General features: G+C 38.6%; 1 protein-coding gene across 1 annotated transcript in view; it reads left to right on the top strand.

Moving 5' to 3' along the window:
- CORIN (corin, serine peptidase) overlaps window positions 1-22,336 on the top strand; it is a 170,568-nt gene that overhangs the window by 71,149 nt on the left and 77,083 nt on the right. Inside the window, exon 4 of the mRNA XM_042470554.1 lies at window positions 15,399-15,580. Within this exon, the coding sequence (XP_042326488.1) occupies window positions 15,399-15,580 (182 nt within the window). The remainder of the gene's footprint in view (window positions 1-15,398; window positions 15,581-22,336) is intronic.

Genomic DNA, 22,336 nt, shown 5'->3' with positions numbered 1-22,336 from the left:
GCTAGTACCATGAAACAGTTTCTTTACACCTTTGGTATTTTTAGGGATCTAAAACATATCCAATGGACAGAACTTACCTGAGTCAATGGACAAACTGATATCCCTTCAAAGACTTTTATAGTGCAGTAATATACATGACTGCATGTCATGTATAAGAGCCAACATGGTGTAGTGGTTTGAGTGTTGGATTATGACTCTGGAGACCAGGGTTCGAATCTCCACTCAGCCATGGGTGACTTTGGGCAAATCACATTCTCTCAGCCTTATAGGAAGACAAAATCCTCTGAACAAATCTTGCCAAGAAGACCCCGTAATAGGTTTGCCTTAGGGTTGCTAAATGACTTGAAGGCACACAACAACGTATACAGGGTACATGACAAATACTGTATGTCTCACTGAATTCAGTGGACTGTGTCACAGAAAAGTGTATATATAATGGCAGGCCAGTCACTGATTCCAAGCTTAGGCATTTTGAAAGCATGAAGCCAAGTAGATTTTGATAAAGAAGGATGAAGTCTGCTGAGTTCCAGCACTGTGAAATAGACTTAAACCTTAACAAAGAAAGCCTTATTAAAAAGGAAAAAGAAAAAAGGAATGAGTCTGAACAAGTGCATTGTTTTTCCTCAGCCAAAGTTCACATTCCAGGAAATTAGAGAGTGTACATGTCTTAATCTTAACATTGGTACTCATTAACTAGGGATGTGTATGGAACAAATATTAACTAAAAAAACCCCCAAAAACCCACCAAGCTTTGTCAGATGGAAGAGGTAGGGTCGCACACTAATACGCACATATCTGAAATATATCAGTCTTCCCAGAAAAGCCACTTTGGTGAAGTGACCTACTTCTTACATACTGCATCTGGTTCAATGTACTCTCAAACACAAACTTATTTCATATTTTATGTAAACATTTTAAAATTGCCAAACTTCTGCATAGTCTGGTGCTTATAATTAAAATTCATCCAGTGGCGTCACAAGGGTTGGTGTCACCCAGTGTGATAACTCATGGTGTGACCCCCCTCCATTAACCGCCTCCCATTTCACATGATACAGAATCTTTAGTAATACTTTTTTGCACTAATGTTACTCATAAATTGTAATTGTAATTCCCATATACCACTGAATGTAATGCTAATAGTTGTGACATAAACAACTAGCAAAATGAAAATTATACCTTCAAATGTCAATATCTTATGCACAACCTAAATGTATTTACATATATGTAGTGAAGATTTGGTTAAAATGTGATGTTTTTGATGAAAATTTAAAAAGAGTAAAAATTTTAATTTAAAAAAATTCTTGCCTGATGATGGCATTATTGGACACTGGATGGCATACCTAGAATGTAGGCCAAACTTGGCAAAACTGGAAATATGAGAACCCTATGTGCATCCTACTTTCTTCTTTGTGAGTTCTTTGTATCACACATATAAGATCACAGAGCAGTACTTCAGGACCTTCCTCTTTAGTATGTGTGTGACATACTGTTCCTGTTATTTCTTGTCCACCACAGTGGGGGCATTTGCTGGAGAGGCTCTGTAGGTCAAGCTAAATTTTCTTCACCATTAGTCTTTTCCCCTTTTCCCTATTCCCTTTTCTTCTTATTCATTTTAAAACTTCATTATTTATATGTGGTCTCATGGTCTCATAAAAAAGGTGTGTTGTTTGCCATCACGGAGGTTTGCCTATCTGATAGACACGATCAATTTCTCTTATGTTTAGCTGGGATTTGTAAAGTCTCAATTTTCTGTTCAATACAGTTTTCAAAATGTTATGAGAACTGATACTTGCAAATCTCTGTGCAGGCAAAATGTTTATAACATTTTTATTGCTTTTCATGCTTTGCTTGTATTGAAGACTCAGGGCCAGGCTGGATTTAATATTGTGTGTGTGTGTATGCACACATGCATGTGTATCAGCCATAGAGAGCCTGTACAAATTCTGCAATGTGGGGAATGGTCCTGACAAAAACAGAATTTTGGAACCTTCAATTTGCATTTCCAGTGGTGAAGCCTTTGTTGGTACTAATGGGGATTTCCATTGAAATGCAAATTGTAGCTTTTGCATGGTCCCAAGGCTACTCAGATAACATAAATGTGCACATTGTTCAAACTGATGCAGTTAATGTCATGTCTGGTTTGGTTCTTAGGCCTACTGTGGTCAATTCTGGCTTTTATCTCCATCTCCCTCCCCGCCCTTTCTTTTCTTTTATGTAACCTGAGAGCCCACAGCCTCTAGGATGCATATGTAGGTATTCTGTGAATGGTTTTCTCTGCCTTTGTGATGAGATTCTAAACATTTTGCATGTGTTCTTGCTGGAAAGCATACTTAGTAATTTCTTTTTCCAGTTGAAAATAATTTGAGAATTTTATGAATAACTTCCATTACCACTAGCCTGGCAAAAGCCCTTCTTTCTTCCATTCTTCATTTCATAATACACACTCAAATATTTGTCCCTTCCCACTTAATTATCCCTAGCTATGTAGAAATTTCTGTCATACATATATTTTGCTCTTTCAATTTCTGGCACTCTTATCTCTTCCTTATTTTTTTAAATCTTAGGGCCTGAAATATTCCACAACAATAGCCATTCCTTAAAGAAATCAGAGTATTTGAATTATAGCACTGTCTTCCATTGCTCTTTTTATTTTATCATTTGACAAACATAAATTTATATAAAATACAGACACATTTAGTCACTCATCGCACAAAAATTGACAAATAAATGACTGGGGCTGAATCGGGAGTCCAATAGCATGGTGAAGAAGACAGTAGCAGGGTTACAGAGAGTGGGATAGAATGTGATAGAATCTAGAAATTTTACACAGAAATTATACAGGAAGTCATATTTAATAAACAGCTATTTACTACATTTGGTGTTCCTATTATTTGCCATCAAATTGACTTTTACCTATGGCAAACCTATGAATGGGAGACTTCCAAGAGCCTCAGTCACCAAATGTCCCACTTAATTCTTACAGAAGCAGGAATGTGGCTTCCTTGATTGAATCAATTTACCTGTAATGTGGTCTTTCTACTGCTTTCCACTTTACTGAACATTATCATTTTTTCCAGTAAGTCATGTCATCTCATGATGTCTGAAGTACGGTACAACAGCCTCAATCTAGTCCTTTTGGCTTCTAGTAAGAGTTCATGCCATTCATTTTTCTTTTTGGCAGTCCATGGTAATCACAGAACTCTCCTCTGGCACTACATTTCTATTTACTAGGTTGTATTTATATTATTTAGGAGGTATTGTTGCCATTCTGTAGCTAAGGAATATTGTGCAGCAACAAATAATGACTCCAAGTTCTTTTGGTGAATCAATGTGAAGAATTATGAAGTGAAAAATAACAGTACAGTGCGCCTGTGTCATACGCGGATGCACCATAAGTGGCTTTCAGCATATGCTGAAAGCTGCCAGGAAGCTTGCGGGAGCGTGCGGGGCGACACATCCCGTTAAGAGTAATGGGGCGTGTGCCCATGGCACATGCATGTGCTGCTGCACCACCACGTCACCGCCATGCACAAGCCATGCATACGCAGATTTTTTTACACGGAGGGGTCCAGAATGGATCCCCCGTGTAAAAAAAGGGCTCACTGTAGTGCATTTGAGCATATGCAGAATGTTTTTCCTTCACCACTGAGCCATTGCAGCCTCTTCCTCTCATACATTTTTACAATTGGGAAGCAGAGCTCACAGAATAATGACCTATATGTCATACATAATAAAATATAAATATAAAATTTTATTTCTATCCCGCTTTTTGCCAAGCAATCAAAGCGGAGTACAGCAAGTTAAAATACAACTATATATACACAGTACCCCCCTTAAAACAAGATTAAACAGTACTGTATAAGATTAAAAAGCAACTAATCCAAACAAACAAACAAACAAACAAAAAACCGATTAAGACACACTTGTCTCTCTACAAACTGAGCGTGAATCCCTCTACTATTTGAAGATTAATATAGCAAGTGAGCTTGTATATTTTATAATCTTCCACTCAACATCAAACTCACTATAGTTTTTTGTGGGTTTTTCGGGCAATGTGGCCATGTTCTAGAAGAATTTCTTCTTGACGTTTCGCCAGCATCTGTGGCTGGCATCTTCAGAGAATGCTTGCCTGGAAAGGAGTTGTGTGTGTGTGCGCGCACACACACACACACACACTGTGTGACCCTGGGAAGGTTCAAATTTCACTTACCCATGAAAACTCTCTTTGGGCAAGTCTTACTGTGTTCAGCTCAGAGGAAGGCAAATGCACCCTCCCTCTGAACAAATCTTGACAAGAAAATCCTGTGGTAGGTTCCCCTTAGATTTGCCACAAGTCAGAAAGGACTTGAAGGTGCACAAAGACAAAAAGGAGACCTGAAGAGGTGTTAGCTCATAGGAAGAGATGTACTGGGATATAACAACAGAAAGACAAATGGGCTGATGAAGCTAGAAGGAATGTTAAAATAACATATTTAAATATTTTAGGATGTAACAGTTTTTCACGATTGAAACTGCTTTAAACTCAGCACTTGAAAGGTACTGTTCTCTCTTGACTTTCTTTTCTTTCATTCTTTTCAACAAATAGGAGCACAGTATTTTGCTGCTTTGGATTAGTTCCCATAGTAGTTCACCTACATGGGCTACAGACATTTTAATGCAATGTGCACATTGAAAGTGTTCACCAATGATTAGTAACTATATGAGACTGCTTAACTTCCTAGGTGTTCCATTTGGTCTAATAGAATTTCTTCAGAAGTTGCAGATATCAATAAAATGCACAATGGTTTTGTGACAAATATAAAAGAGATTAGTCCCAGATCCAGAAATGAAGACTTTTAGATATAGCTTGGGTTTACAGCTTTATTGAATTGCTGATCTGCAACATATGCTTCAGTTACCTACCCAAGTTATTCACAGAGTAGTTATTTAATACTTATGTGGAACATTAGTTTCTCAGTTTGCCTTATTACTTTTTTGTGAATTCTCACTCAGCTATATTAAAATTGTTAAATAATTAACTAGATTTCTAAAATGTAACACCCACACAAATGAACAAGGAAGGCCAGGGGGGAAAAAGCAATAGATCATTCTGTTTCAAGGATCCTCTACCTGATTCATAATGCAGCTTTATTTTCAGGTAGGATTCTTTTCAGGCCCCTGTTGTTGTTGATAGCTGCCCTTGAGTCAACTTAGACTCATGGTGACCCTGTGAATGAAACATTTTCAAGTCTCCCTGTCCTCCGCTACTCTGCTCATTTTCTGCAGACTCATGCCAGTGTTCTCCCCAATTGAGTCTAGCCATCTAGTGTGCAGTCTGCCTGTCCTTCATCTACCCTCAACTTTTCCCAGCATTATTGTTTCTTCCAATGAGTCATGGCTTCTCATGATGTGGCCAAAGCATGAGATTTAATCATATTGGCCTCCAGGGGTATTTCTGGCCTGATTCGCTTAAGGACCCATTTGTTTGTCTTTCTGGCTGTCCACAGTATCCTCAGCACTTTTCTCCAACACCACATCTCAAATGAATTGATTTTTCTTTTATCTGCTTTTTTCACAGTCCAGCTCTCACATCCATACATAGTGACTGGGAATACTAAGGCTTGGATGATTCTAATTTTGGTGCTCAGTTGTATATCTTTACTCTTAAGGATCTTCTCTAGCTCTTTCATGGCTGCCCTCCCTATTCCTAGTCTTCTTCTTATCTCTTGACTGCAGTCTCCATTCTGGGCGATGTTTGACTCCAGGTACAAGAAACCTTTGGCTATTTCAATTTCCTCTTTATCTAATTTGAATTCATGTAAGAACTCAGTGGTCATTATTTTTGTTTTCTTTATTTCAGCAGCAGGCCTGCCTTTACACTTTCTTCCTTGATCTCCCTTAGCAATTGTTCCAAGTCATTGAAGTTTTCTTCTATAAATATTGTGTCATCTGCATACCTTAGATTGTTGATGTTCCTTTGCTGGCTGCACTGGAAAGAGAGTCTCCTCCCTCTCACAGCTGACCATCATCTCCTCCTCCTCCAACTCTTTGGTGGCAGCAGTAGCCAGGTGCCTCAGCTGGGCATGTGGAGGCAGGCAAGTGGGGGAGATGAGTATCTCCATTTGTTTACCTCCAGCAGTGGCACCAACGTGAGGACTTGGCCCTCCAACCCCACCATCACTCATATCTTTGGGATGCTGTGGCCCCCTGAGGAGATGAGCAGTATTGGTGGCAGTGGCAGAAACATGGAGGACTCAGCCCTCCACCCTGCCACCACTGCTTCTTCTCTCTTCAGGCTGCTGTGGACCCTTAAGGAAATGAGCAGCAGTGGCGATGGACAATTTAGCCCTCTACCCCTGCTGCCACTTATTTCTTCAGGATACTGTGGCCCCTCAAGGAAACAAACAGTGGTGATGGTGGTGGTGGTGGTGGCAGGAATGTGGAGGACTCAAGCCTCCACCCACTTCTGCTGCTGCCACCACTTGTCTCTTTGGAGCACCATGCATCCTTAGGTCTCCAACTACCCGTTGTTGCTACTGCTTATCTCTTTGGGGCATTATGGTCCCCTGAGGAGATAACAGGTTTTAGCAGATTTAAATTTCTTGTAGTGGTGCCGGCAGGAATGTGGAGGACTTTGACGTCCACTACCAACATGGAGAAAGTGTTTTTTTTTTAAACCTCCATTTTATTGGGGAATGTTAAAATGATTTGCACTGGGAGTCAAATTTGCCAGGTATGCCAGTGATTAGACGATCAAAAAATTAAAACCTGTTAAAAATATTGATTGTTAAAAGGAAAACAGGATATATATATACATTGTATAGGCCTTTTCTCCTTCAGCAATTAGTCTTCCAAAGCTTGCCAAAACAAATGGAATTTTTACCTGCCTGGGGAAAGATAGCAAGAAGGTCTAATCTTTTTGGGAAAGGAGGAGTTCCAGAGCCTGGAAGCAGCTGCTGAGAAAGCCTTTCCCTGTCAGGGTGGTGGGACAGAGAGAAGGGCCTCCTCTTCTCCCAGAAAGTCTCAAAATGTTGGCAGGTTCATACAAGAGAATATGATTCTACAAATGATCTGGAATTGAGCTGTATAAGTCTTTATAACGCATAAGCAGCACTTTGAATTGTATCCTGAAACAGAGTGGCAGCCAGTGAAATTGTTAGAACTAGAGAGTTGTATCTTCTGTGTAGCCAGTCCCAGTTAACAATTTGGCTGCAAATCATGCCACCAAATTGCAATGGCAAGCCAGTAAAAACTATTAAAAGAAGCAGAAAACCCAATTTTAAGTTTCCCTCTTTTGGTGCTGGAGTCTGATGGCAATCCAAAATGGCTTTTAGCCATTTGCTGCTAATATTCACAGCATGATTTGTTGCTGCATTTTCTTGGCATGTTGCGGGGTGGATGGATGTTAGTGGTATGTCAAAAATTTGCTCATATGTGCTCTGCTTGTTCTTGAGTATTCACCAGGGCTCTTTCCAATCATCTGAGTGCTGTTCTGTATATATGAAGAGCACACATGCAAAATTAAGACAAGAAATTATTGGGAAAAGGAAGGGAAATCTAGAGAAAAGTCTGATCTTTTCTCCCCTTGGGACAATCACACTCAATCACACTGCTTTTCATGAAATTAATAGAGATGATTTTTAGAAAGAAGACATAGAAAGTGTGGCATTCTGCAATTCCTTTCTGTTTCACAACTTTGTTATAGAGCAACTATTTCTGACAGTAATTCTTTTATTAGACTCAGTTATTGAATATCAGAGGTGTATTTGCTATATCTTCACATCTGGCTTTCTACACTTAAATTGATTCATGATGAATCAAAGGCCAGAGGATACTTGGTGAGCCATGTTAGAATCATTCAAGGCATTGTCTTCCCTGTTACCATGTATGGCTGTGAGAGCTGGACAGTGAAGAAAGCAGATTGGAAGAAAATGAAGTCATTTGAGATGTGGTGCTGGAGAAGAGTGCTGAGGATACTACCATGGACAGATAAAAAGACAAACAAATGTGTCCTAGAACAGATCATGCCAGAACTCTCATAGGAAGCCAAGATGACTAAATGGAGACTGTCATACTTCAGACACATCAGTATGAGAAGGCACGACTCATTAGAAATGGCAAGGATGCTGGGGAAGGTGAAGGGAAGTAGAAAGAGAGGAGGACCACATGTTGGATGGATAGACTCAATCAAGGTGACCATGGGTTTGAGCCTGCAGGACCTGAGCAATATGGTAGATGATGGAGGGCTTGGAGATATCTCAAACATAGGGTTGTCAGGAGCCGAGATTGACTCCAAAGCAGCTAACAACAGAACAACATCCTGAGGTCATTTTGCTGGCAAGTAAGTCAGTTATAACTGGCAGCATTTGTTTAATTATACCCTGAACTAGTGACAATAATCAATACTCACAGTTTTCAATGTATATAAAAATTAACCCATGCATTTCAGAATATAAACAAGTACAACTTTGAAAATATCATTTCCAAACTCACAAGCTCGGGCTTCTCCTGAGCATTCAGCAACTGGAACATAACAGTGTGATTGCCATATCTTATATACATCTCCCTACTTTCTAATAATGTATAATAATGTCCCAAACAGATATTCTACCACAACCTCTGCACAAACAATATATATTTAGAGAGGGCAGCAGGATTGTGCTTGCTGCCTAGCAGTATATGGTTCTATCCATATATGACTATATACACATAGGCTGTTCTTCATTATTACGACCCCTGCACAATTAGGGTTTTAGATCTTGCACGTGACTTTCTTTTTACATCACCTGCTGAATGTAAGAACGTTGAATGGTAGGCCAGTGGATGTAATTCTATTCCCTCTTCTGGGCCTATATGTATATACACAGCCTATGTGTATATAGTCATATATGGATAGAACCATATATTGCTAGTTAGGCAATATATGGTCAGTGCACATGAACACATGAAAAAGGCTTAGTCAAACTGGGCAGAGTCAAACTAGGGGTCCACTTTCCCATCAGTGTATCATTTCTGTGACCAATCCCTTGATGGATGTCTTGTGTACATAGCGGTATACCCTAGCAGTATTAAGAAGGAAGATGTAACATATGAGAAAGAATCGCCTACTGCCATACTGCGTAACTTGAGAGATCTAGATAGCCTCCCAAACCTGCCCAGCAATGTACTGATTATTATGCTGGACAATAATGACTACAAAAAACAATTGGATTCATCTCAGTATCCCTTGTAGACACTTGGAATCGTGAATAGTTAAGATATCTTGGTCATGTTGTATGCGTGCAAGGGATGTACCCAACATAACAAGAGTTTTCTCATGAGTGGGTCATGATCAACATACACAAAGCTTGCTTGAGTACGGAACTTCCATATGCCTAGAGCACATGTTACCACCTGCATGTATTATCAAGGGAACGGTTGTGCATAATACAGAACTCTAGAACTCCCTACCAAGGGAAGCTACATTACAACCCTCCCTATCATCCTTCCTCTAGTAAGTAAAGGTTTTTTAAAAATCTAGGTAGACTTTTGATGACCAATTATAAACAGAGGATGGAGCTTGTTACTAGTTGGGAGCTGTGATTTTCTTTGGAAAATGTTGTAAAACTACATTTTAAATGGTTCTTTAAACTTAATTCTACTTTAATAATTGTTTGTATGTGTTTTAACTATATTCATTTAGTTAATATTATCTGAAGTGCACCAACACTGCCCACTAATATGTCCAAAAATTTCCCCAAAGGTTTCCTACTCCTCTTTTAAAACTTCAGACTTTTTACCATCAGTACCTTGGGGAGCCCTCTGATATTTCTGCCTCCCCTTTTTAAAATAAAAAAGAACCCTGCTCTCTTTCTTCCGTTTCACATCTTTTTCTTTGTGGTCTCTATGCTTCACACAAGTAGGTTTGTGCCTACTCAGAAATTCCATTAGAAATGGTCTAGAGTAGCTTATTGGTTATTCCCCAGCCCTTCCCTCAAGCCGCACATGTCTCTGCCTACCAAGTTACTGTTAGTTTCTTTCCATCCACCATTACAGCAGCTTTATTTTCACTATTCTCCTCTTTGAGTCAGTGGTATTCTGACCTGCCTCTGGCCAGAGCAGATTTAGGCCGCTTTTTCTTGCCTGTCTGCTCTGGCCTACAATGACTTCATGTATATTTACCTTTTTAAAAAAAGTAAATAGTAGTTTCTATTTATTTTTCACATCTGGTATATAAATATTAAATCAAGATGTAAATGCGTAGTCATGATTTTATTGTTGAGGGGGTGAACAAATATATCTGTGTTAAATTAGATTGCTGTTTAAGATCATGTTGGTTTGCTCTAATGAGTTTAAGTAACCAAATGTAGTAGTCTTTGTGCCAAATGTTGTGGTAAGTGGTATTAGAATTAGCAAGTCCTTGGTTGTCTCCGGACCATAAACTCTGCAGACCTATTTATTTATCATACAATTTTCTTTCATGACCCCCTAATTTATAAAGGGCTGTCAGGCTTTATGTATAATTCATGCAAACACACTGATGCATGAAAGACATATTTATAATTATTATGCTTTAAGTAATTTATTAAAGTTTTCCCAGTATACACATGCACTTTCATCAAGACAGTTGAAATGTATTTTTGTGTGTAGTTGTGAATGCTGTAACATTAACTCATCTAATAAAAGAGGAGGATGACCATGGGAGAGAAATTCAAAAAGTCGCAAGAGGACCACACACCCAGCATCTCTCTTGGTATCCCAAATAACTGTCTCGTGAATGCATTTCAGTACAGGAACTTCCAGCTGTAAAGATGAAATTATGCAATAAACATTTTTGTTTACATTTTCCACATTTTCCATATTTATAAAATTAATGGGACTTTATTATAGATGGTATGGACTGAAGGCCACACTGCAACACTTTTATGTGAATTTTTATGTTTGTGACCATGGAATTGGAAAGTCTCCCATGTGCTACACCAGAAGTGAATGAAGGACCATCTGTTATTTTCAGAGCCATCAGAAGCTTTTAGAAATATAACATTTTTAATCTATTTGTGCTTTGTACAAATTTCTGCTCTTCCAAAATTTGACTATAGAACAACAAAGAATCCTGTAGCAAGACTATTAAGTTTTGTTGTATTAAATTTTAATTAATGAAACACATAAAACACTCTCCTTTGTTGTTTTTTTGCATTTCTTTTTAAACCCACTGTTCACACTTTCCCATCTATACCCATGCATATGACAAAGAAAGAGAAAAAAGTAGCCTATGGCAGTTCAGTTTTATTAGTCACACTGAGTGCCATTTCTGGCAGAACGACAGGATATACATTTAATAAACAAGTCAATAAATAAAAAGTTAATGCTAAAATGTATGTAAAATAGAGTGACTATTCACAACAGTTATTAATTGACAATAGCACGATCATTGTAAAATTACTAAGTAATTAATGTCCACACTTTTGGTTTTTACTCATTTGGAAGCCCTTCTTTGGCTCTTATGGGCTGAGAAGTAAAGTATAAATGCTATAAATAAATACATGGGAAAGGAAATCTTTTAAGTGAAGCCCAAATGATTATTTATTATTCCTATTTCATCTGTTTTATGCTGGAATCCTCTGCTGATGTGTGTATGTATGTGCCTTCAACTTTAAATCTCCTGTCAATTTATGGTGACCTCACAAATTTCATAGGGGTTTCTTAAGCAAGGAATACTCAGAGGTGGTTTTGCCAGTTCTGTCCTCTGAAATATAGCACCTGGTATTTTTTGGTGGTCTCCCATCCAAGTACTAACCAGGGCTGAACCTGCTTAGCTTCCAAGGTCAGATAGGCTCTGGTGCCTTTTCTTTTCTAGCACTGATTTAAACCATTTTGATATAATACTAAATGCCCTTTATTTATAACCCCAGTGACCTTATCCCCCATCAGAAAGACTGACTTATCTCAAATCTTGCCTATTGTACTTTCATCTTTGAATGGTAAAGTAACTGGGAAATGCAGCATTTATATTTTAAATTAGTATATTTCAGCACTAGGAACCAGTGTGGTGTATTGGTTTGAGTGCTGGACTATGGAGAACAGGGTTCGAATCCCTACTTGGCCATGAAACCCACTCAGTGACCCTGGACAAATCGCACTCTCTGAGTCTTGGATGGTGACAATGGTGGAAAACTTACCAAGACAGCCCTGTGATAGGGTTGTCTTAGGGTTGCCATAAGTCGGAAATGACTTGAAGGCACACATCACCATCAAACATTTCTCCCCTACTGTGTGATACAATGAAAGACAAAACATGTCAGCATCATATATAATATCAGCCAATAGAAATGAAAAAGAAACAAAATGTGACTTGTAGCCTCCCTCCACAAAGGTTGCCACGCTAACTATTAATATTCTTACAGTCCTGCTTGTATATTGCCCTTCCAATTAAAGCCTTGTTATCTGAACCAGTAAACATTGTTTCAGAACAAGCCATACAATAACTCCTTTCCTTTTTCTGAGGGAACTTTAGTTTTGGAGGTTGAGAGAGACCAAGTATTTTAATGTCTTCCAGTGGGAAAATCTAGGGCAATACCCTAGAAAGACAAGGGAACTGGACAAGATAAATAGGATCTTATTTTGTCTCCTTTAAAAAAAAAAACACATTCTTTTTCTTGCTAAAGAACTATATATCTCAGTACAGAAGAATATCAGTTCATATGGCTAACATTCCCTCCCCACCTTTAAAAACACATACGAGTGCCTAACCTAGACGAAGTACAGTCGCCCCTCCTTCTTCGCAGGGGATCCATTCCTTGCAAAAATGTACTTTTGCTTATATTCAAGCCCCATTGGCTTGAATATAGGTACAGGCACGTAGGTGCATGCCCCATTCATTCTCCCTCCGTTTGCCTCTTGCACATAAGCGAGGGATGAGAATCTGAAGATTGTGAAAACAGAGGGAGGACTGTAGTTCTTTATAGATCAGATTTATTGGCTTTCTCATTTTTTAAAGGTAATATGTTTGGACCACTCTCCTACTTCCTTCCTTGAAACTTATTATTATTATTATTATCATCATCATCCCATCTTTCTCCCAAAGTGGGACCAAACTAACAACATATAAAGAACACATTAAAACAACAATTAGAATCGTACAATATCTCTTGGTGTCTCTTCAAACCTATGCCTAAATCAGCCTAAATTGGTAGTAATCTTCATATTTCCTTTTCCTTCTACTGGTACTACTTCCTATGGGAAATGGAAGGATTGTGGTCCATGATGAGTGAGACTCATTAGGACTGTAACATTTGCAGCTAAAATGATATCCACTACAGCATTTTCTCTCCCTGTACTGCCAACCTAACAACAACAACAACAACAACAACACTTATTTATTAATACCAGGAATCCTGTACTGATCCCTAAACTTCAATATTAGAGGCTGGGTATAACTTGATTGCCACAGCAAAGCTATTCTTGGCAACATTTCTGCAAAGCAGGTCCATTCATTAGGCCCCATGAGGCAACTGCTTTAAGCAGGAAATTTGGGGTGTGATTAAGAGGCAACACATTCGTTATCTAAATCAGTGGTTAACAAACTTTGGTCCTCCAGGTGATTAGGACCTCAGCTCCCAGAAGCCGTAGGCATCTTGATCAATCAGAAGTTCTGTAAGCTAAAGTCCAAAATATCTGGAGGACCAAAGTTTGGGAATCACTGATCTAAGTTATAATTGGGTTTCCAATGCCAGGTAGGGAAATCATTCTTGTAGAATTATTTAACCCAGGTAACAAAAGAATTTTGTTTTGTATACTGAATTAGGTATCTTGACCTGAGTACAGTGCACCCTTGCCTTACGCAGGGGATCCAATGGGGCTCAAGCATGCGTATGCTTGAGCCCCGTTGGATATAACGGGGCTTGTGCATGACGTGCAGCGTGCCGCGCGCCGCATGCACCATGGGCGCATGCACCATTCATTCTCCTGTCGTGCGGCTTTCAGCATAAGCTGAAAGCCATGTAAAAGGCACCTGCGTATCATGCAGGCGTACTGTATTATGCACCTTTGCTGATTTTAAAATTTCTTTATTGGGCGCCTTGACATTTGTTGCTTTGCCTGATTGAAACATTAAAATGTTTTGGACTAGCCCTGTATTCTCCCAATATTTGTTCTAGCTTGCAAGTAAATATACAGTATAAGTATCCTAACTTGTAACTTTCTTTGTAGTCCAGAAAATTTGCTCTATTTCTAGATTCCCCCCTCTCAACATTATATTCCCTCAGGCAGAAAATCACTTAGACCTCCTTGCAGAGACCACTCATTCCTTTACATTTAAAATTGAATTTAAAATCATAAATTCAAAAATTCCTAAATTCACTTTAAGTTTTGGAATTCAGATATATTTTGGAAATATTTTTTCAAACCAAAAGAGTGGGTATGACCAGTTCTTGACTAATTCCATATTTTGTTGAAGCTTGGTGATTAAATTAAATGCCATTGCTTAGATGTGCTTTATAAATAAATATAAATAATATCAATAGTAGCAGTTTTGAATCCCCAATTATAAAATTTCTTTCAGCTGGTGACCTTTCATTGGTTCATGAAAATTCTATGAAATATGGAAATAGAAGAACCTAGTATTAGAAATTAGTGCAGTTCAGTGACACACAAGATCTGAGCAGGGAGCAAAAACATCAATGGCTCAGAGAACAAACTAAGGGGCTCAACAGACCACCCTGATAGAGTGGCGCCTTGCTGACTCTTTCCTTATTGGATCGGGGCTGTGGCAACTGCACACCGCAGCCCTGATCTGGTGCTTTGAAAGCACTAAAAGAAATGGCAAAATGCTGCTCCTTTTAGTACTGGCAAAAAGGTGTTGCTACCGCAGCAGCAATGGCTTTTTGGCTCTCCTTTAGCACAGTGTGTCTAAATGCTGTGCCCAAAGGAGCACAGTGACACCCCCATCATGCAGTCAGGTACACGACATGACGCTAACATCAGGGCATGCAGCTTGCGGACACCACACCCCACTCTGTCCTGAGGCCAGCATTAAACACCGGTTGTTTAGCCCCTAGGTCTTTATTATATGAACTTCATCTTAAAATAGGAAAGTTACTGAGGGAGCTATTCTAATTTAGCTACATCTCTAGCATAGTTTGGGAGAAGACAAAGGGTGAGAAACGGAGTAGAAATTTTCCTGAGAGTATCAGTTTACATCACAGAGGGGTCAGGATCGGTAGACAGAGAGGGAGATCACTGCAGGCCACTCAAACGATCTAACCTTATTATTGCTGCCCACTCTGAGGATTAATTCTTTTAGTGCAGATCATTGTTATACTTTGCAACATTTAGGCATCTATAGCAAACGTTAGATGTGGACTTTCATTAAAAATGAAAAATAATTTTACATTTTGACAGGAAGTAATTTTTGCTTTTTGCTTTTATTATTTTCTTCCTAGCCATGGACTCCTCCCTTGTAGATCCTTTTGTGAGGCTGCAAAGGAAGGATGTGAGCCTGTTCTCGCGATGGTGAATTCTTCTTGGCCAGAGTTCCTTGCATGTTCCCAGTTTCAAAACAAAAGTGAAAATGACAACATCACCAAGGTCTGCTTCTCCCCACAACAAGAATCAGGAAAACAATGTAAGTTGTATTTGAAATGTAAGCTAGAGCGAAACGACTTGATAGAGCATGTGCAGTGCAGGCCACCTTCTGGTGTCACCTGGTGTGGGAAACGGGGCTACTGAGGGCATGGCTAAAAGGCTGCGTTCACCCCTGCTCGCTCCTTGCGGTGGTGTTGACCTCCTTGTGAGTGCCACCACCACAGGGAAATGGGGTTGAGTGCACTCAGCCTTTTCCTTCCTCATGGCACCAGCAGCCTCCTCGTGAGGAGACCACTGCTACTGCAGGGAGCTGGAGCCGGAAGTGGAAGTATGGGGTGTCACCCGCTTCAGACCACACATCGCACCCCCATTTGTGTGCAAATCCTAATGTGAGAGCCAAATCTCAATTATGAAGAGCTGTATGTAACTTTTCTGTTTTTTGTTTTAATCCGAAAGTTAAATCTAAGGTAACTATAAATTTTTCCTTCAGGGAAAAAAAAGCAAATGGGGAGGGAATTTTCATTGGAAAGAAAGGGTAAAAAAGGGTAAAAAAAAATTAACCAGACTCCTCATCTGGATCATGGAAAACAGGCTGCTTTAGATTTTATTTTTTTAAAGATATTGGTTAGAAAAAAGATGCATACAGCTGCATATACCACGTAGCTTGGCAAAAAGAGGATAAAATTCAGTTAGCTTTTGAGTTTGCTTAAGAAAATAGATAAGGAAGAGAATAAATGTAGGCATAGCGAACCAAAATTCTCTGCTTAAAATGAATTTACTGGTGCCAAATTCATTTGTTCTCTGTTTTAAGTTTGATAAATCCCATTTACCATGCTTTGGATGATTTTGATGTGAAAGTGAGGCAGAGTCTGGTGTTATTAATATCTCTGGGCTAGCATGATTCCAAAGCCATTTTAAAATCTTGAATTCCTGACTTAGACTGAAGAGAAAATATGAATTGTTTTTAGCTGCAAATGGCATAATCACAGATGCATCACAGTAACAAGTACTGTACTGCTATAGTATCATAAATGTGAACGTTTGTATTTTAGAGACAGACATATGCTGTTCTATAGGGTTCACTCTTTCCTTTGCCCTCGCTACTTTCTCAAGAAAGTGTCCAGTACAGAGTGACAAATTAGTTCATCTAGGATTTTACCTCAAGTTTTTTCTTTACTTCTGCTGAGTCCTGCCTTCAGGGTAACTTTTTGTGAGGAGAGATGCCAAATAGCAAGGCTTGAGCCAAAAGTAGAAAGGATCAGAACCATGCCACACTTCTCTTTCTCTCTTCCTTCCACATGCCCACACACTCATCCAGTGTGAAATACCCAGAGAACCTATAAGTGTGATAAATGAATGAATCAATGTTTGTTTCATAAAGTCTAAGACAGACATCAGCTGTTACTGAAAACAGAAGGAACAGAGAATCCAGCTTTCCCGGCTTAGAATACACATTTGTACAAGTTTCTCAGATGAGTTGTCAGAGTTCAAGGGAGTGAAATTTAGGCTTCATCACTCTTTTCTTCCACTTGATCCTTCTAAGCTACATCCCACCTTGTAGTTATATACATAGTTAGAAAAAACAATATTTAATTAGCATTCCTGTGGGTCAGAGATGAGCCTCCCTAGCAATAAAAATACTTAAGTTATGTTGTTCTTCTGGTCCTCCCTCAGTATTCTTTGTATCATGTGTTCTTTTGAGTAACAAAGCTGGAGAATAGTGTTTAAATTTCAGGAGTCACAACAGAAATGAGAAATGAGAAAGTAGATCAAACACTCAAGTGACTTGTTTTCTGAAGATGTGAAGCTTAAAAGAGTCAACATGCTAATTATTAAAAACGTCAGGAACTGCTTTCCAATAGATTTAGATTTAAAAATGTTTCATGAAATGGATTAGGGCTAATGGTTAAAGCATGTCTGTTTGCTTGTACCAGTATTATTTTTTTAAAAGTGAAAAAAGTTCTTAACCTTTGGCAGAATCATGCTCAAACTTAAACGTAAGTATGTCAGATAATCCTTCTCTGTAAAACAGATCCAAGACATTTCATATAGTGTTCTAAGCACAACGTGTTGCAAAAGGTGTATTCACTAGTTTAAGTTTCTTAAAATATAGTACAATGCTTTTGTTTTTCTTCACTGAATCTAAAATATTTTTCAGTGTTCATTTGGATGAAAGAGCTTGTTTACAACTCAGCACTTATTAAGATTATCAGACAAATAACACTTTTTAAATCTTTGCTCTCTATTTGTTTTGTATGCTTTGACATTTAATTTTTTTTGCTGTGAGCTACTTTCAGTATTTCTCTGAAAAGCAGGATAACAAAATAAATTAACACTGATTCTGAATGACTCTTGGACAATAGTAAAAAATGTTTTTCTGGGATATAGCCGCGTTAGTTTGGAATATCAGTATGCAAAAAAAAATCTTGTAGCACCTTTGAAAGCAAGGTTGTTATCACATGAGTCCCAATCTTGCTGTTAGTCACGCCAGTTAACGAAAACACAAACATACCATTTTGTGAGCAGTCATTATTGCACTTTTTTGCAACTGTGGAACTGGGGATGCTGCTGCCATTGCACTCTTGTCTTGACTCCCACTTAGTCATGTAAGCCGCCTTCATTGCTGCAGCAGAAAGGCAGGGTATAAGAATAAATTTTATTATTATTTATTATTATTATTTAACCCCACCTCCCTGCCCTATGCTCTACATAGCATGCCTTTCATTTCATTTCATTTCATTTTAGTTTTTAAAATGTAGTTCTTCACTTCTGGTAATGCAGTTTCAGTTGAAAGAAATTTTAAAAAGCAACCTGTGCTGCTTGAGAATAGTGAGGGGAAGGGAGATGGGGGAAAAAGAGATTGTGACACCACATGACTGCCAATCTCACAGCTGCCACAGCAGTGACATTTCATGCTTGAGGAGTCCGGGACTGCCACAGAATGGGAAGCTATTGACGAGTTTCTCCCATCAATGAAAAAGGATGTTCTGACAACATGGCATGCACAGTAGCTGTGGGTTTGAGGAGTTATGGCTATAACTGCAGTTTGCAAACCTTGCGCAATAATTTCCCAACTGTGCTAAAGAAGTTGTAGCATATGTTTTTGTAGGCTTGGTCTAATTTGTAAGCCACTCTGATAGCCTTTTGGCTGAAGAGTGGGGCATAAGTTGTTATTATTATTATTATTATTATTATTATTATTATTATTATTATATCCTCAGATGCATGCTGTGAAATCAGCTTTTTTTTTCTGAGAGGGAAAATTGTTCGTCATTTTAATGTCATCCTATCCTATCTTATTCTGTCCTAGGATATATTAAATAGAACAGGATATGATAGGTTGACATTAAAATGAGAAATTATTTTCCCTTTCAGAATATGTCTGTTCCTGAACTCATTTTGTTGCATGGTAAATAATAACGCTGTTGTGTTCATGTATGCTTTAACATTTTGGGGGCACTAGTGGGGCAGAAAAAATACAATTTGTTTAAAATTACTATGTTTATAGCTGGATCTGAACAATGTTTAGAATATTTCTTCCCAAGGAAACTGCTTTATGAAGTATGAGGTGGCTTAGTAGTTAAGATGCAAATTCTGATGATTGTAAGGTCAGAAGATTGGCAGTTCGAGGCCAAAGCACTAGTCCCAGCTTCTGCAAACCTAGAAGTCTGAAAGCATGTAAAAGTGCAAGTAAATAAATAGGTATCACTTCGGTGGGAAGGTAACAGCATTCCATGCAGTCATGTTGGCCACGTGACGACTGGAGTCGTCTTTGGACAATGCTGGCTTCCTCGGCTTAGTAATGGAGAGGAGCACTGCCCCCTATGGTCGGACATAACTAGACATTAATGTCAAGGGGAAACCTTTACCTTTACCTTTAAACTGTTTTATAAATATGTAGTAAAATACCTATATGTTCTTTGAAAAGTTTGTTTGATATTCTAGATGTTATAACTGTGATGTATAGTCCTGGAAAATGTTTAGAAACTTTTTGTTAAAACATATTGCAACCAGTTGTATGGATACCAGATGGTTTGGACTGATCATTAATTTTCTTTCCTGGCATATATTTCCACATCTATCTATCCGATAGAAAGATTGACAATATGTTGCAGGCATAGGAAGATAAGCTGTCTTTCTACAATTTTTCTTAAGAAGGAGAAGTTGTTCACTGTTGAAAAGATGCAGAAATACTTAAAGCGTGTCTGATCTGCATACAATGCAGGGGAAAAAACTATATATTTTTTCCTGTAACAGACAGAGGCCTGTTACAGACTGCCAAAATAAAGCTGCTTTGGGTCTCTTTGGAGGTATGCTATTTAAATGATGCAGAGTCCGGAGGTCGCGCCAAAGCCACACTCCATTCCTAAGCACTGGCGGGCAGCTTTGGTGCAGCTTCCAGATTCTTAGGATGCATGCATCTTTTAAACAGCATACCTCCAAAGAGACCCGAAGCAGCTTTATTTTGGCAGTCTGTAACTCAATTGTCTTCCCTTTCCATTTTTTATTATACTGTTCTCATGGTATACAAGGGACATTGTGGCTGAACGTTTAAGATGCTGACTCTGACAATTGCACGATTGGCAGGTCAGTAATTTGAGGCCCAAACACCAAGGGATGGAATGAGCTTCCATCACTAATCCCAGTTTCTTCCAACCTAGCAGTTCAAAAGCATGTAAAAGTGCAAGTAGATAAATAGGTACCACTTCAGTGGAAAGGTAACAGAATTCCATGCAGTCATATTGGCCACACGATCACCAGAGTCGTCTTTGGAAAATACTGGTTCTTCGGTTTACTAATGGATATAAGCACTGCCCCCTAAAGTCGGACATGACTTGGCAACCTTTACCTTGGCAATCTTTACCTTTACCATGGTATATATTCTACAAAATTGTTTCTGATGGCAACCTCAGACATGTAGAATAGAAATGCAATTCTGGTTCACCCACAGATTGATGTCTTGGGGCCTTAGTGGGATCATAGCTATGTCAAGAGGGAAATCAGTATCTTGTTCATAATGTGTGTTTTTGAGTTTGGCTATATGTTTGGGAACTGTTAGAGAATCAGGAGAAGCACAACCTATTTGGTGGTGGTGGTGAGAGAGCATATAAGATCTGGGGAAATGTCTTGTTCTGTTTGCTCCTTAAAAATTGGGTAGCTATGAATCCACCACAGCTTCACAAGACATGCATGAGTTATGTTATTGATACAAATAATTTAGAAAAGTACCCAAGTTTCTTATGCATCCATAATTGAGGCACAGCAACCATAAAATAGCATATTCAAGTATTTATTTATTTGGATTTCAAAATACCAATCCAAGGAAGAAACTTGGAAAAGCTGATTTTGCCCCTTAACATTCACACATTCACATGAGTCTGAGGAGTACTGGCTGAAAGAAAGCTTCACCTAATGAATCTCAAAGGGCAAAACGATGGGATGGGTAGTGGAGAGTTAACTTACTGAATTGAAATAAATAGGTTCTATTATTGTTTTGCTAAAATAAACCTGTGTCTTGTTTTTCAAGCAAAAACCATATGTCATTTTTAAGACAAGCAAGTCTTGTTCCAGTATGTCTTTATCAATAAGTTGTGGGAACAAGCTCTGAAAACTGGAATTTTGCAGAATGACTTCTCAAAAGCATGGCTAGTCAGTAACAGGAGAGATTATACTGGAAAGTCTTTGTTCCAAGAGACAACACCAGTCTGTGAGAGATTCTTTATGTGGGTATGCACCACAGACATTCATTCTGAGAAAAAGAGCACAGTGCACATAAAACTGAAGCCAAATTAGTTTCATAATCTTGGGGCCCATAAAATAGTTTCCTCAAAGTCCTGTGATACTACTGAATAAAATTATCATATTTTTAAAAAAGGGAAAGATATCAAATAGAGGGTGAAATGAGAAGTAATGCCAGTTGTGAGAAGACAACATATGAAACCATTTGGCATTTTGGAAAGCCTAAGATGAAATTAAATTATAATTGGATCCAAGTTTGCACCACAATTATTCATAAATTTGTGTTCCAAATGAGCCAGATCCTTCCCATTAGTGTACACCACAAAAACTAAGGGCTAGTGGTACACATGGCCCATGAGTTGCGATTTCCCCCACCTATGATTTAATCTCTTAGTAATGCCACTCATCCTTCAAATTAATTGTCAATGTAAGAATATTGCCTTCTTCCCTAAGTATTTTCAAAATCTATTTTTCATGTGTTGACATCTACCACTTAGATCTCAATATACCATATTGGAGTTTATCAAATGGGAGGAATTTCTCTTAAATTCGAATGAAAAGAAAGTGGGGCCAGAACAAATTCACTTAAAGTCGCTAGTTTAGCGCAATTACATGAATGTGCATTGCGTTTGAACTGGCTTCCCATTGCCCGAAAATAGCATGTCATTGCCCGAATTTGCATGTGGCAGTCTATCATGCAATAACGTTAAAACCCCAGAATTGCGTTCTAATTGCCATTGGATTATACTTCCAATTTCCCTTGGCTGATAAACTCCATTGAGTAAGGGAAAACAGACAAAAAGTGGGAACAATTAAAACAATAGAATGGAGAGAAGGTTCTGAAAGGGACATGAGGAGAGAAAGTTTCCCCTTCTGTGTCTTTTTTCTGAGATTAAACTCTTTCCCCCAAAGACACCTAAAATCTTGAAGGCCTGGTCTATATCACAGGTTTAGCTCACTGGCTTCCTCCTCCCATCTTGCCCAAGAAAAAGACCACAGTGTTTTTAAGAAGGCTTTGGTGGCTGTTTTATTGAGATATAGTATGGCTTCTTGATTT

Source organism: Sceloporus undulatus, chromosome 5 (genome assembly GCF_019175285.1).
Source record: "Sceloporus undulatus isolate JIND9_A2432 ecotype Alabama chromosome 5, SceUnd_v1.1, whole genome shotgun sequence".
Classification (NCBI taxonomy): domain Eukaryota; kingdom Metazoa; phylum Chordata; class Lepidosauria; order Squamata; family Phrynosomatidae; genus Sceloporus; species Sceloporus undulatus.
This window is presented reverse-complemented; position numbering and strand designations above follow the sequence as displayed.